The 17,452-nt window shown below is 39.6% G+C and overlaps 1 protein-coding gene across 4 annotated transcripts in view; it reads right to left on the reverse strand.

Moving 5' to 3' along the window:
- The window catches only part of FAM13C (family with sequence similarity 13 member C), a 126,949-nt gene that overhangs the window by 46,551 nt on the left and 62,946 nt on the right, over nucleotides 1-17,452 (reverse strand). For 2 of the 4 annotated variants that reach the window (XM_014940511.1, XM_014940509.1), the window contains exons 1-3: nucleotides 7,250-7,406; nucleotides 2,275-2,331; nucleotides 285-483 (exon numbers count right to left, since the gene is read on the reverse strand). In XM_014940511.1, the coding sequence (XP_014795997.1) occupies nucleotides 285-483; nucleotides 2,275-2,331; nucleotides 7,250-7,311 (318 nt within the window). In that variant the 5' untranslated portion in view covers nucleotides 7,312-7,406. Of the gene's footprint in view, nucleotides 1-284; nucleotides 484-2,274; nucleotides 2,332-3,101; nucleotides 3,221-7,249; nucleotides 7,407-17,452 lie in introns of those variants that run through there. The other 2 variants (XM_014940508.1, XM_014940510.1) reach the window with 2 other exon arrangements.

Consider the following 17,452-nt stretch of genomic DNA (forward strand, 5'->3'; position numbering starts at 1 on the left):
ATATTTGGTGCAAGGAGTCACAGGAAATCTAAAGAGAGATATTTGCATATCTTCAGCTATGCTCTGCACTCACTTCTGATAGCAGTTGCAGCACATCCCTGGCTGAAAGAAATTGTCTGTTGTTACAGGAGGGTTCCAGGACTCCAGGTCTCTGAAAATCAGGGTAGATTATTGTGGGGTCTCAGTCACGTCATGGATTACCAGGGAGTCCCACTTTGCATTTCAAAAGGTATGTTTGCTCAGACACTGGCATAAACCTACCCTTGGTAAGTTTAGTTCTTTACCTGACTTTCCTCGTGGCTTTTTCCATTTTCTAGCTTTGCAATGGGCTTAGGTTTTCTTAGCTTTAAGTTGCCCATTTCAGGCTTTAGGGCGTAGTCAATGAGAGACTGCTGCTTGTGCTTCTGGGTATCTTGCAAAGGCAGCTGCTTTTCCTCTAAGACAGCAGCGTTGTCCGGATAATTTTCTTTGTTGTCATCATCTCTGTAAGAAAATAAAATGGAAATGCATCAGGCAGGATTTCAGACACCTGTCAAAATATTATGAATGAAGAACAGCAACAAGTTCTTAGCTATTCATGGCTTTTTAATTTTACCAAATTGAGTAGTCTACATGTATAACACTGTATATGTTAGTAACATGAATCTGAGCGGCTAATCTTAATCTAGTTTAATCACAAATTAAACTACTGTTAGTATTATTACACATTCAAGCATGGAACCATTTAAATGAGACTCATTTTAGAGGCACTCTTTGGCTTCAGCCCTATAGTTTATATTCCTCAAATAAAATCTGAAACTGTCTTTTTCATGCAGAAGACCTTTCCCTGCCCAGTGATTCACACTAGGTTATCATCTCACAAAAATGTCATCGCTTACAAGAATTCCTTCAGATAGTCACACTTTTCTTCTGACAGTCTCTGTTTTTGAGGGCTTTTGGACAAAGTGGGGGAGATAGGCATACAAAGTAGGGTTTGAACAGCCAGAGATGTGTTTGGGTGAAATGGACAGGTATCACATGCTCCAGTTTGGAGAAAAGGTCCTCTTGTATAACAGCACATCTTACGGTTTAAGCAGACACTGGTGCTCATGGATGCTCAGGTAACCACTGAATCTGGGACAGGTATTTTCAATCTCCACCTAGCCTCCAGAGCGCAACCTGTCCTGAGAAAGCCTTGGTAGTCTTATCCACATCCAGTCAATCCATCTTTGGACTGGTCTATTGCTTTCCACTGGGAGTGTCTCCCTAGCACCATTAAGAAAGCCACTGCAATGCAGAATGCAAGGCCCCCTACTCAGTGGGCAGGTTGAGCAGATCGGCATTACTGCTCTGAAATCCCTGGCTGTTGCTTAGTTTGCAGGTGGAATTCCAAATGCTAGCTTCAGCTGGTAAGATCCTAATGTTTAGCTGAGAGATGACCTCTCTCTCCTGGTGTGAAATTTTCACAGCTGAGGGAGTTAAGGACTACAGAATTAAACACCCCTGGGATTTTTTTAGAAAGCATAACTTGCTAATTCAACGTTTTCTCCTAAGGATTCCAAACTGCCAAACTCACTTTCCATCTGTGGCCCATCAGCATCCAGATGGATGCTCACAGGGTGCCTATGGAGTTAAACACCATTGCTACCCATGTTTTCTGCAAGTGTGCTCGGAGGCAGTTGTTATAGTTACAGGGTAGGAAGCTTTATATCTTACAGGCATTTCAACAATGTGCAGAAGTGTTTCTAATTTTAAGGTATCATCTGATATAAAAATCTTTCTTAAAGGTTAAGTTGCATCCTCTAGCAATCAACATATACTCACATAGCTATGAGAGACACACGCCTCAAGAATACTTCAGTTAAACAACAATTTGAAGATTTTTTTTTTCATAGAGACACTCATCAATGACAGCATATCCTTGAACAGTTGCAAAATTCCTCATACTACTACTTTATACCAGCTGCTGTACAGTAAAATTAAATGTGTTAGCATAAGAGCTGCATCTGAAAGTAACATGATGTGAAGAACACAGACCATAATATATTTACTCATATAACAACATCATTAATTAAAAAAAAATTATACTTTTAAAAATATTTTTTTATACTTTTTACTCAAAGGTATACAAGACAAATACGCATTTCCCAGAAATACTAATATCCTTAGCAGGTAATACCCCAGAAATTCTGCATTCCCTTGAGAATAAAGGTTTAATTCTCATGGTTTAACAGAAGCGCTCTGACAGCTTTATTTGTTGCCAACGGGTTTCAGACAAAATTTGCAGAAGAGTACCTGGGGCTGGAACTGGCTGCTTGATCTTCATGTACAGAGTCTGAATCCCCGTCACACCTTGAAAACAGATACAAAATAATTGCTGATTTTCTGCCAGTTGCAGAAATTTAGCTTTTACTAACATGACAGTGCAGCTCAAAATATAAACACATTTCTCCTTCTCACACCTTAGCTGGAATCATTTAATGCCATAGATGCTCCATGATAGTCTAAATCTCAGAGGAAGAAGAGGATTTGAGATGTTAAGAGTATACAATTTGGTGTGTCTTTTTCAGCCAGATAGAAATAATGATGACAAAGAATTCAGATGTTAACGTGAAAATTACAGGAAATTCTGTATCTTAATTGCTTACAGTATACTTCACATTTAAAAAAAAAAGAAAATTAGAAACAATTAGCTAACGGCATTTTTGTCCTAGACCCACAAAAATATTGTCATGCACTATACAGCTGGAAAAAGAATCCTGAAATAAATCATAAAGTGATTATTAGTCCTAAAAAGTGAACTAGCAGAATTTTTTAAGATGCTTGAAGAATCATAATCAATTATATCCCCTTAAGTTGCAAACAACAGAATTGTCATAAGACTGCCTAATCAAAAGAGATGTCTGGATAAATACGCCAACCACTCAGTGTTGAACACTATTTTGTGCAGCATGGCTGAACTCCACAGAATGATATAACTCCAAAGCCTATAAGCAGTATTTTATTTCTTCAAATAAACATACATCTATAGGTATACACTCCTAACATACACATACAGCCTTTCTAGGTATTATTTCTGGGGAAAAGTCGGGGCCCTCTCCTCACCCTCTGTTCATACTCACAGGGCACAGACACTAAGCAGGCCTGGATCTCTTGAAGTTTGCTGGCAGAGTAATCTCTTCATTATGAGGGAAGCAGCCTGTCCTTCCGCTGACTTGTTAAATTTTCAGAAGAGCTGCTGTGCTTAGGACAGAGCACATTAAATGATAAATTCATAGCTCTGTGTTGCAATTTGATGGCAGGGTTTTTAATATATTCCTCTTTCCCACCAGTCTTCTGTTAGTATCTTTGTCAAAAGCCAGACTGCAGCAGAAAATATTTAAAGGGACACTCAAGTGTTTACACTTCCTGAGTACATCAGCATATGGATGAAAGCATTTGCTGCTTGCAACTGGAATATATAATTACAGTTGCAGATCCCTCCCAGTCACACAATATTCCTGCAATGGGTGCAGTTCTCCCTACAAGACAAAGTGGGATGACAGGTGGAAGACATGGGTCGATGTACAAAATGGATAAATTGACTGTGGAAATCTAGTTGCCTTCGCCTCCCGGTGCCAGTCATACCTTCCTCTCTGGTCTTTCACTAATTACCTCATGGGTCTCTGACACCAGCAAGGTGAGAGGGTAGCACATACTGGGAGTATGAGGAAGGAAGCCCAGTACAAAAAGAACCAGAAACCTGGATGGAAAACACAATGGAACAGTTCAGAGGGAGAAAAACGCAGTAAGAAAATACACTGTGAGGAGACTGTGCCAAGGTCAGAGCTGGATCGACAGAAGTCCCAGCACAGCCATGAGAGCAGATTAAGATGCCACCACCAGGCATGTTATGCACCATGGGACAAGCCACAGTCAGCAAAGTCCAGGGACCTTCTAAAGGGACAAACTGTCTCTCCTGCATGTGCCACAGGAAGAGCAGGGGGGAGGAAGCAGCTGTGCTACCAGTTTCACACACCTTCTCCTCTCACCAGTGGCCACATTTGGCAGCCTTCAGTGGTGAATGACCATTTTAATGACTGGGAACACTCTTCAGAAGGATGTTAGATGACTGAGCACAGGTCCATCAGCCAAATCTATGTGTGCATAGTTGTGTGCACACCTCGTAACTTTGGGAAATGCACTGGGTGTTGCTTCCCCTGAGCTGGCAGTAATAAGGTGATCTTGAGAAGTAGGGAACCTAACTCAGCATCCAGCAACTGGTAAAAGGTATAAAACAAGACAGAACTTATAAACAACATAAGGGACCATAACAAAATGTTTCTGAATGACTGGATAAGAGTAGATAGGAAAGGTAAGCAATAATGAAGAAGAGAAGACTGTGTCCATCATATAGTAAAAAGATTGTGAGGAAGTTCAGAAACAACACACTCTGAAATTGTAAACAGATATTTTTATCTTTGTTAAAATAAATATTAACTGAGAAAGCTCACTCATACAAGACAGTGCTTGAGGCTAAGACCATAGCAGGACTTTTAAAAAGATGAATCCATGATATAACGTAAATATCCATCATTAAAGAACACAGTATTTTTATCTTGGCTTCTTTAAGAAATGCAGCTTATGTGTTCATGCCACTTGTCTGCACATATCAACACAGACATGCAGACACTCCTCTCCTCTCACTAGTGACTCATAAATCTTGTTGTCCAACTTTAGCTATATTTAACAGAGAGATGGATATTCAAGAGTCTGAGAAGTTTTGTGAAAGCTTGTGGCCATGTAGGAGAGGGAGTTCCCATCAACCCAAAAGCATCTCACTGATTCCTAAAACATCAGAGAATATACCAGATCAGCTTTAAGTCATAAATCCATAAGGGTTGAAGCTTACACTGGGCAGGAAGAACATCTTTTGACAGAACCAGTGATGTGAATCCTTTTGCTTTCAGTGCCCAATCTAAACTACTGACTGATGGATATGTCTCTTAAAAGCAAGTACCTCCATTACTGATCTCATGGCACTGGGAAGAGTCAGGTCAGAGAAGGGAGCCCAGTCTAGATGGACTGCTGCTCTGACTCTTTATTCTACAGCCTCTGTATGTTTCTTCCAAGGATCTCTGATTTAATGGGATTAGCTTTTTTAATTTTGTTCCTTTTTCGCCTTTCCATAGGAGCCATTTCAGTACAACTTGAAAACTGCTCCCCTTTGCTAACTTGACCTTTAAGATGTTCACATGGACAAATTCTAAACCAGGCCACACACATGGCTTGCTTGAAGCTTAGCAACCTCAGGCACTTGTCTTGTCTGGAGAAATGTTCCTGAAAGTATTGTATCACTGATTTTATATCATTCAGGAAGCCCTGATTTTGCCTTAATCACAAGTAAAGACAGAAATTGTCAAATGGGGGTGTCTAAAGTTGCATGGCAAGCTCTCTCTTTATTCTGCTAAATAAAAGTAACCTATTTTCAGATATGACCAGCACAAACAACTAGTGCTGAAATCAGTGAGAATAACGTATCCTCAGCAGTTCTCAAAAACAGGCTTTGGGAGGAGGATCTAAACAGGATTTAGAGAAATCCTGGAAACCAAGTTTGTGCATTTGGACAATGCTTTTCAGATGTCATTGTTCACTTGCTTTGTTTTCTAAAAGCACATTTCTACTTCTGTGTTTGGAAGATACGCTTAAAAATTAAAGCCCCTGAAACAGAAAGAACAGCAGCTTACATGAGGGAGATTCACCCTTCAGGCACCGCCTGGCCAGCCCTAGCTCTGCCCTGCTGCTGTCTCTCAGCTCAGCTCAGCACTGTGCGCACCCCTCTCCTTTTCCCCAGGGGCACTGTTGGCACTATGAAGTCAGATTTTATGCCATCCTGGCTCTTGTCTTAATGGTCACAAGAAGCATCACAGAGAAAGGCCATCACCTCCAAGTCCCAGAAACCTCAAAGTTGAAGCAGAGACAAGGGCCGCTCCAGGGGAATCTTTATGGAAGCAATAGATGTACTTAGGGACAGAGAAAAGGGAAGGAGAAAAATGCACTATCTGTAATCTGGTTATTCTTTTGTGAAGGGCGAGAACCCCAGAATTTTACAGACCAGAATTCATCATTTAACTAATAGCGATGCAGGAAAATAATAAAAAATGACCTCATGATTTATCAGCTTCCATTAAATATTTGCATACTGCCACAATCACACTAAAAGAATTACTAAGTTAAAACATGAAATAAAGTGAAGAAATATAAGCAAATAAAGTGAAGCAATGTATGAGAGGGAAATTATTTGGATCCTTATGAAATGTTACTTTTTCTGTAGTGGTTTTGACAATACTTAGGGATGGCTCAGAAGATTACAACTTGGCCTGCTTTTGGAATGTATCCTGTCCCCACAACACTTAGGCAAACACTGGCTCACTGTCCAGCTAGGGCTTTTTAAATTATGGGCATTTTCACAGTGTAAAGCTCAACTAATACACAAACAAAGCTACAAATCATTTCCTTCCTGAGAATTTGCTTGGCACATTACTGCTTAAGAATCTTCCCTAAGAGCTTTTGAAACAATCAAAAACATGAAAAAAATAATGTAGAGAACAAAAAAATTGAATTTTTTTAGACTGAAAGAAAACAAAGACCATTTAATCTGTAATGGTTCCTAGAGCCTTTGCCTTTCTAACTTTCTAATGTTTTCCCCTGTGCTGTTCTGTTGTCTCTGTAAAACAGCAACAACAAAAAATCAACATATATATCTTTATGGTCATTATATATATGAAAGGCCTTCTAATGAGTTTATGGGATCGATTACAAAGAAATGAGGTATTTGGTACTTGGCCTAAATCATGGATAGCTATTTTTTTCAAAATATTTTCAAGGATTTTTTTTTTTTTAATAATGCTTGCAGAAACTACAGACCGTGTGTTCTTAAAGAACTGACATGCTTGTGTTTTTCAAGATCATTAGTATCAGAAATGAGCAATATTTTCACAGGATATTTATCCTACACTGAAAATCATGCATTTAAACATGTGTGATGTGCATCAACTATATTCTCCCAGAAAGGTATTTTACTGCTAAATGATCACAGAGCATGTAAAAGCAGCTGCTTCATGCAATCTTTCCCATACAGTCAATAATATATTTAGATTACAGAAGACCGAATCAAAATATATGACAGACAGCTTGGGACTTCTCACATACCACTTACAGTTATTTTCTACTGTAACTAAACTCATCATTCTTATTTAAAAATAAGGACATCTTTAAAGTGTTCACTTACTCTGCTAAATCTGTCGTGTTGAAGGAATTATCTTGAATGCTGAAACAGAAACAAGAAAACATCAGATAAGTCAGCCAGGCAGGCAGGCTCCCTGTATCCTTCTCAGTTGTAGGAACACATGCACAAACATGGCATTGCAAGGCAAGTCTCTGTGTGGCAGCTCTACACGCTCGGCTGTACCTTCGGCTGCTCTGCACATGCTCAAAATCAAGGAACTGTAGGGATTAGCCCTACAACGCTCACAAAGCCCATCCAGCAGCGCTGTGAATTAATACAGGGATGCAGGTAGTCTGTGAGGCTCAGAAAGGGATCATATTCTTTTATAACTGTAACAATGCTGCTAAGAAAGGCTTAGGGTTACAAACAAGTATTTGGCGTTCTGTCCTTTAAACGTTTGCTCTATGTAGTTGCCTCACCAAACACAGTCAGTTTTATTACTTAAATAGGGTTGCTCAGCTAAGATCTCTGGAGATTTTTGTTTTCTTGTTTAGTGGTCTCTTACACACTCAGCTCATCGCCAAACCCCAAGGGAAGCTGTGAAAAAATAATCTGGCAGAAAGGACAGTTCAAGTAGCAAAAGGTTATTAAGCTAACAGCAAGCGATAGATTAAACCATTCCCATTAAAGGAACAGGCTGCTGTGCTCCTGCAACAAAATGTTTCAAACCTGAAGTAATACATTCAGTAGGGGTCAACTCAGGATACTATAAACTGCTGGGTTTGAGGCAACAGTGGAATTCCCCCTCCAACATCACCTCTCAAATCCAGTAAATACACTGTTGGATTATCTCGAAATCTTACAGCAGCAGAAAAAAAAAAAATAAAAATAAATCTCACTGCCACATACCAGTTGTATTTTTGTTTAAGGGGAGGAGAAGGCAATGCAGACAACAGCATCTTATGAGTACTCCTTTGTGATGATGGCACCTGGTGGACGACAGCACCAGGAGGAGCAGGGATACCGAGAGGGGCAGCGTCATCCCTGCCGCTGCTTGTGCCACTGGGTGATTTTGACACACATTTCCCAGGCAGCAGCAGCAGCAGCTGGGAGCCACAGCCCTGACAATTTCCCTTCTCTCACCGGCAGCACCAACAATGTATCTTACCTTCACCTCTTCCCAGCCTTCCTACCTGCTTGTGCACACTATTTTGCTCTTTCCTTTCCCATATTTGTATATATACATCAATTCATATTATTGCACAAATTTCCTGGGGTTCAGAATATCACAGCCAGGCTATGGGGACTTCTGCGCTACAAAGTAGCACGTTTTGTGAGAGAAGGGTAAACAGAAAAGCTAAATTTAATGCTTAGCACTTAAATCTTGCCTTTGACCTAAAGATTCATTTTTTTTTCTTCTCCTGCTTCTAGTTTCTTGGGTCTGGCCATAAAAATATAAATTTCTTTATTGTTTTTCTATTTGCAGGAGGGCGGCTGAACAAAATATATGCTCCTAGCTGTTGTGGCAATCAAAAACTTGACTTAGATGCCCAAAAAGTAGAGGGCCATTAAAAAATCTGATATTATTTTTAATAAGCATGTTTCAGAAAGCTTGAGTGCTTGGCTCTTCGTTTTTAATGGTTAGGCTAGATTTACAGCTAGCATTTCAAGTGTGTAATGGAAGAATCATAACTTTTTGTCACAAAATCACATTGATATGCATCACAGATCGCTTAAAGCAGAGCTTAAAGAGAAACTGGGTATTTATCCCCACTCCCCTATGTATACCCACACAAGAAACGGAACCAACACAGAACACTTGTAAACGTAACTTCTCTGTTTCTATGTGCAAAATTCAAGGTCAAGTTCTCTGCTAATTCATGCCCTGTGCAAACATACTGCAGGGCCTTGTTGCTATTACTAATAACATGATTATAGAATACAACTAGAATACGATTGAAGATTGGTTTGTAAAACAGGGATGCTTTCGAGTGAGACCAACTTTAAAATGCAATCCCTTTTTCATTGTTTTTTCTGAAGTCCAGTGCCACATAGCTGTTGCTAAATCTCTTCTAGGCAAGCCCTCCACATTTATTTCAGGTCACTCACAAACTTCCACTTGTTTTAAAAGTGGTGCTTGACCAGTGTTATTGGATAGTCTCTTCTTGCAAGGTTGTGAAACCATGTGACAAATAATAAATTTCATGTAAAACAGAATAATATTAATAAATACATGAAAGGAGAACCAAACCAAGGATCCTGTTTCAGAGCTGATCTCCCAATCACACAGATGAAGCCATCCTGCTCCTGGGGGAACTTGAGGGAGGAGCTACAGTAGACTCACAATAACTTCTCTTCTTTTCCTCACAGAAGGAAGTAATTTCTCTTTAGGGGCAAAAGCTCATTTCACCAATGTTGTTGGCTTGGGCTTGTTAGCTGATGCTGCTTCCTTTCACCTCCTTTCTATTCACATGCTCTGCATGAGACTAGAGCTGGCAGAGACCCTGGTCTTACCCTACCTCACAGGGGAGAGCCAAAGATGGTTGAACCTGCACCTCTGCTTCTCTCTAAGTTCTGGGTGCAGCAAAAACATAATATGGATGTTATCTCCTCATTTTCAATAATGACATTAAAGTCAGTTAGGACTGTAACGCTATAAAACATAATTCTTCAACATACTGAAATTCTCAGTGCATGAAGTAAGTTTTGGACTTCACCACTGAGCACTTATACTTTTAAGGACTTTGTATTTTTGAAGTAATGAAAACATATCTTGCTGAAATTCTGAAAATAAAGGCTTTTAAATCAGTTTTCCTTATATATGCTGGACAGTTTAAGTGATCCATATTTTTGCACTATCATACCTATGGAAAGGTGCCTTCTCTGTTAAAAAGCTTCCCATTTTATACCCAGCTTTGTTCTTACCCTCTTTTGCCAAATGTTGACTAAGCCAACATAAATATCACATGCCAGCTCTCAGCTGACAACAAAAATGTTGGAAAACTTCAAAGTAAGTTTGCAAATACCAGGATTCAGACACATGTTGCTGCTCACTTCTGAAGAATGACTATTATATTGCCTATTTATGGTTGCCAAATAGATTGACAAAGAAATTCCATTCTCTATTTGATAGTTTGTATCATCAAGAGGCACATGCTTGATATAAATGATATGTTCATAAGGTCAGAACAGCATTAGTTAACATTATAAACATGTATTAGGCAGTGAATGCTTTACAAAGACAGTATGGTCTAGTTTCAGAAGACTGCACAAGAAGAGAGAGGTAGTGAGACAAGAGTGGGCAGAAGTAATTCTGGCTTCAGGAGAACCGAAAAGAGCACAACAATCAACATCAAAAGGCTAGGGGGAAAAAAAGGAATAGTGAAGCTTCCCAAGCTACAGCGGTCTAAATGGTGACAGACACACACACAGCCCCCTACAGACTTTGTGGCAGCTTGGTTTCACCTGCAGAATAGAATGGTTGCCTCAATTTCCAAAATTCACTCAGTAAATGACTTTGTTCTCTTAAGGGCATTTCTGATTCAGGTAAATGATAAGGCCTTTCAGCCTTAACTACAGAATAATGAAGAATTTGCATTGGGAAATAAACTGTATCTTTAGAGGGAGAGTTACATATTTACAAAGAACTCTAAGCTCTCTAAGGTTCTGGGAAAGTTAGTATTTCTGCATTTAATATCTACTATCTAATGACAAATTCAGTGCAATCCTATTGGGTGTCATTAGCATTTATTGCAAGACTATTTTCTTTATTATTATTTGTTATTCCACAGAGTCCAAATTGCTTGTGCTGAAATTGCTGCATCAGAGGCAATTACATTTTGCACTATGGTTAGGCCGTACAAGGGACCTGCACTAGATGCTACAGAAGGACATGAGAGATGCAGCACAACACACTGTACGTGACAAAGAGCCCAAGGTGACTCCCTCCAGCACCAGGAAGAAGTTACTTATGTTCCACTACCCAAATAAATGGAAAGTTGGAATGACTGGATGATCTCCCCCCTACTGCCTCTCTGGATGAAGTCAAGTCATCCCTGCCAGAACCAGCTGAGCTCAGAGACTCATAAAAATATTGAGCAAATTTGTTTGCTGTGGAGTACATGTGTTCCTGCTTAGTAGCAATACCTCAAAGTGCTCCAACAGTTCTTCATCTCTCTCTCAAATTGTACCAACAAGGAGCCACACTCACTCCTACCCGTATGCATACACAGCATATGCATTCATGGCCAAAACTCATTCAACTCCAGCAAGGAGCAGATTAAATATGCTTGCTTGTCAGGTCATGCTGCTACTTCTGAGGTCACACTTATGACAGAACACTTCTATTTAAGCAGAAAACAAACCAAGGGACTCTGCAGTAACTAATTTCTACCTTCAGCAAGTCAATTGTCTTCCAACACACAGGACTTTCTTATGGGATAAGAGCAGGTGTTGTCCCAGAGATCATTCTGCAACAAAATATTAGCACTGTGGATTGTTCCACTGCCTTGCCCTTTCTTCAAAAGTGATTCCTCAGGATACTTTTGCCATTTTCCAATCAGTAAGGCATGAACCTAGGAGCTGCCATGTGAGAGAGAAGTCACATGCCTCTTTCCTGTAGTGATAAATACTGAATGCTACATTCTGCGGCTCAAAATATTCATGTGTTCACTGACTTGCTTTCTTGATGTGCAGTCTGCCTTTTTATGGGTAACATTCTCAGAGACATCAGAAAACAGCTTAAGACAAATTAACCCAAAATATAGCAATTACATGTAGGAGCCAGCTGGTGAGCACTCAATCCAGTTTCTATATTTTTGATTTTTCTCAGTGACCTAATTAGCACATCATCCGAGTGAATGGACCTGGGGGGAAATAGCATTCAGCTGATCTTGCTGTATGTCTTAAAATGCACAGACAAGAAAAGACTCAAGATGAGCAGAACTGCAGACACGGTTGTCATAATCCAGTCTAGGGCAATTCCATAAGACATATATATGTTGGGTTAGATAAAGCTTTCTACAACTGCACAAACCTTCAGGGTTATATTTTCTGAAGATATTTTAGTGAGAAATCAAACTGCCTTACTCAAGCCTTCTAAGCAGCGGGCCCATGAATCCCATACACACTCCCATAGCACACCCAAGTTAGCACTGGGCCCTGTAGCTCAAAAGGTACAGTAATACATCAGTCAGATCCCTGCTTTTTTAAAGGGAAAAATATCACGGAAATGCACAATTTTCTGCAGACTGGAAATTCTGATTTGTGGATGACTTCAGTCCCACTGCTTGGGTTACATTTCAAGCACTAATCCTGCCAACAGGGGAACCTCCCAGGAAAACGGGTAATCACTGGGGCAAGGAGCCCACATTAAACTTCCTGCTGGAAGGCTACACTGCTACTGGTGCCCTGGTTAATTAGCATAAGCCTACTTTATATAGGTCTGCTGACTTGACTAAGTGTGCTAAGCTGGAAATACGAACTATGCCTCTAATTTTTTTATTAAAGAACAAGATGTTTTATGAAGTCCTATCAGCTCTGCTGAAAACCTCTGTAGTGATGCCCAAGAATCATTATCCAGCATGCACTAGGCTATGTGATAAACCAAACTGTACCAGTCAAACTGGTGCTAGTGACAGAGCCAAAACTTGCTTGACTGCAGTTGTCCGCTGCAGGTAATTTAATACTGCCACAGATGACAACACTGTTTCCAGCAGGTTTACACCAGTCAGGCTAGACTCAGCACTAATACAAAACCAGTTTTTCCTCTGAGCATTGCAAGATGGAGAATAATACACACGCATCCCCGTTAATTCTACTGAGGTGTCCAGAATGCATCAACAGATCACTACACCTAAAAGTAAATATTCTTATTTTAGAAGCCTTGATCATTACCACTACTTACTTAAGAAAACATCAGAATTGCAAGAACTACCTCTGAATTAATTTGTCTGCCTGATGTGTCTGCAAGGTCACAATGTTCCTTTTGCTTGTGATAGCAGGAAGAGAAGAGAGGCAAATAAAGGCAAAGACATAGTAAAAAATGATACTTTTTCCCTGGAGCAGAGCACGTGTGAAGAATGCGTTTAGATAATGGCAGGGATTGGGGTTTTTGGCTTGTTTTGGCGGTGGTGGCTTTTTAAAAGAGTGTCCCCTCTTTTTTGTCTGAGCTACCTAATGGTGAAGGAACGCTACAGGGTCAACATTCCTCCTTTACAATCCCAGACTGATTATTTCAGAGGGTTGTTAAAACCACAGAAAACATTAACATTATTAATTAGTATTACATATAATAAAGTTATTAAGAGGAAAGAGCATCTTCTGAATATCAAATTAAAGAAGTCAATAAAATTAAAGAAAGACAGAATTAAGAAGCTCCACAGTTTGTGTTTCTCCATCTGAAGACAACTGCAGAGAACAGACAGATCAGCCAGGAAGAGATTTCGCTCTCAAACATTCAAGAATTTCCTCTTCTTTGTAAGAGTGCAAATCTTGCTGAACAATTTGAATGTGATCATATAGGCAGAGGAGAGACTGTAATTATGAGCGAGAATGCCAAAGGTTTAAATGTACAGCTTTCCCAACTTTTTCCAAAATAAAATGGAAAAGTGAACTTGAGCTAAACCACGTTCTCAAAAAGTTGATGTTAAAAGGAAAGACCAAGCAAAGAGATGCTCATACATTCAAAAAACATTAAAACATTAATGTTTTTTTCTGTTGGGTCAGTTGATGAGTGGAGCCACACAATTTAGTTCTTGTTAAGCCCAGGCACAAGAAAGAAATATGCAAAATATGTATGATTCTTGGCTGCTTCTTGGGGACATAACTGTTTTCATCTAAAGCAATACTGGTTGTTCTGGGAAATCTACTTGCTTTCTGAAAGCAAAGAAAAAACAAGAAAGTACATGTTTTTTCTCAGATTTCCCTTTGCAGACCTTTTCCTCACCACCTGGGAATCCAGTTGTGTAACCTGTGTGCACATACACACAGTGTCTTCAATCACCTGTAGCCTTCTCTTCCCAGCAGCACAAAAGCCAGAATGATATAAAACAAAATCTACACCAATGCAGAAGTCACATAATAAAACAAACTTACAGCAAGTGCTGCCTAATGTCAGAGCAGTGACATATAGGCAACACCTCTTTAATTAGCATTATCAAAGAGCTCCATTATCAGCAATTATGTGTTTTCAAAGGGCACCTGGCCTTCTCCCCAAGCATGCACTGTGCATCAAGACAACCACTGATTAGTCCTATTGATATCGGAGGGACAGGTTGGGTAACATTAAAAACCAATTCACACTGAATCCCCTCTAAGCCTCTTTCTAGTTTACAAAACACGTGTGCGTGTATTTCTAGCTCTGACTACAAGCAGAAAACATCAACGGGTTCTTTCAGAGGGGTGGGCAGCTGTACCCGGAGTCCATGCAAAGCTGTGCTAGTTTACACCATTCGAGGATGTTGCCCACAATATTTATAGCCCAGCAGGGCTCATCCCTTTGATCTGATGTGCCTGAATACTTTTTGGGTATAAAGCCAAACAGACCCTTTAAGTCCTTGAATATTTCTTTTTCATAGCTTGCTTCCTGCTTTCTATTTTTGTTGCACTGCAGGAAAATCTAACTGGAACAGAGAGATTATGAAGCATTAATGTATAAACTAATCAGAGATATGAAATGTAAAACTACACCACTATATGCCACTTAGCTTCAACACAAACTACTTTCTATTTATGAATTTAGATCATACTCAGAGAATTCTGAGTAACCACTACTGTTCGTGTGACGTCAAGAGTGATTAATAAAATTCAGAAAGAGAACAGTAATAAATGCAGTTACAAAAGTATAAACTGTAACTTAAGACACATATAACATAATAACCAGAACTACTTCACATTTGGAAACAAAAGAAAATACGGGCAGTAACACATGGATGTTTAGGAGTGAATTTAGCTTTACACTGCACTACTCTGCACATCTGAAATACCTGAAAAACTGAAGACAACATTGCTTCTTACATCTGAAAAAACAAGAAATCTCCATTTGCACACACAAGATATAACTGTACAAGACACGTGATCCCACAGAGAGCTTTCTAACCCTATTCACTGCGGTCAGTATCTTTATACACATGAATCTTATTACTCCTTTGCTGAATCTTTATTAATTTCAGGAGCTAGAAGGGTCAGAAGAGAAGTTGATGTCATTAAATCAAAACTGATGTAGTGTGTTTATTTGCACGTCCTTTTCTGAACTTGCTGCATGTGTCACATAAAACCAAGACAGATTCAACTTCTCACAGGCCCCTGTGGAGCCCCCTCTGAGCCATAGTAAAAGCCTACCAAGAACTGTATTTAGTTAACTTATTTCTGGCTGTCAATTCAACATTATATTTTTTCACAGCTATCTTACCTCTCATAGGGAGGAAAAGCCATCCACATGGCAAGCAATTTTGGACAGGGAGAAAAGACAGAAAAGAAAAGAATGTGCTGGCCAAAAGGAATGAAACAGGTATTGGAGGACATAATAAGAAGGCACAAATGAAATCTAGAATAAACACAATAAACAACATAAGCAAACAATCACAATGTAAACACAGCTGTGGTGGGCAACTGGGGCAGGTCCCTTTACTTCTGGGCTTTAGTTCATCTATTTTTGTGGGGGTTTATGAAGCTCCAGTTGCTCATTCTCATTTCCACTAAGAAAAATGCACGGTAATGAGCTCCACCATTTATTTTTTTTCCAAGTTGTTTTTCTGATTTTCTATTCACTATAATGTACAGTCAATGACCTTTGAAAACCACTGATTCAGACCATTAACTTTTCCAATATCATGATCCATTGACATCAGAAAAATCTCATCAGTTATGCCGTATATCCCTGCACTTGTATGATGTGAATGAGCCACTCAGTAATAGCAGCCGCAGTCAGTGGTGAACTCCTGCTCAGCTTCTACCTTGCTGGTTTAATTTCTTCTCATAGCAAGTAGTCCTACTCTATTTGGCTTCTATTTCTATCCAGGCTCATGATCTGTGCTAGTGTCATACCACCTACTATTTTAACTTGCCAGAAGGACAATGCATTGTTCGTCAGCACAGATAAAAGTTTGTTCTTCTGAAGTTTAAGAAAATGCTTAACTCTCAACACTTTTTGTTTTGTGTTTCCCAGTAAGCAAAATTTTTTTTCTTTAAGATTGAGGGAAAGACAGGAAATTGTCTTTCACCCAAACATACGTTCTCAGCAGATTATGTCTTTCAACACAGTGAAACAGCTAGGAGAGGACACAGAACTCTACAGAAATTTAATAACACAATTCTGTTACATAATATTCAGCTTTGTGGCATAAAACCAGAACCATACAGAAAATATAAGTAACTGGCACAGAGGTGTCTTATACACGTTTGAATTTACCTTTTCATTACTTAAAAGCATTTTCTTTTCTATAATGGTTGTTTAGGGAAGGGATAAACCTGTGGCAGGCACTGAAAGACAGGGAACACAGGACCTAATTTCTTTACAAAGCCAAGGAAATATCCACATAACCACACACCATCTGTACTCTTGGCTTTTTCATTCTCCTGCCGCACTGCGTACTGTTTAAGCGTGTGCTCTTTTATCTTGTGAGCTGGCGTGGTTCCCTTGCTCTGCAAGAAATATCCTGAGAGAGCGCTGAGCTCAAGCATGTTTGCAGACATGCCCTGTACCAGGGCCCCTGGGACATCTCCATTTCCTAGGTAATGGAGTTTCTTGTCCCAAATACCAAGATGTGAGTTGTGACATAGCCAGACCACAGGTAATCTACCACCCATGGCACCACGCAGAGGTCCTTACAACAGCCCATGATTTTCACGGGGCCAAACTTTGCAGCCCTTTCCAGCTCCTAAGGGAGATTCTCTTCCAACAACCAAGATAAATCTCACTTAATAAAACTTTGTGAAAGAACTATCTTTTCATTCTGACTTAGAATGTCTCATGGAGGTCCCCAGAATTAGTTCAGTAAACAGCTGTAGCACACCAGAGGACAGCAGTCAGACCTTCGATTATAAAATGCATTCCATGTTCTTTTTTCAGTTGTTTTTTTGTTTTAATATGTTCTCATCCCAGGTTAGCAACACCTTTTAAGGCTCAAAAATGATTTGAAAGAAAATTTTCTCTGGGATGACCTTGTGCAGCCTTACAACAACTAATGACACTGAACAAATGACCTCTTGCACATAAATTTCGTCCCAATGAAAACTCTTTGTGAGTCAAGTATTTCCTGTATAGAT

Source organism: Calidris pugnax, unplaced genomic scaffold (assembly GCF_001431845.1).
Source record: "Calidris pugnax isolate Ruff unplaced genomic scaffold, ASM143184v1 scaffold39, whole genome shotgun sequence".
NCBI classification, from domain to species: domain Eukaryota; kingdom Metazoa; phylum Chordata; class Aves; order Charadriiformes; family Scolopacidae; genus Calidris; species Calidris pugnax.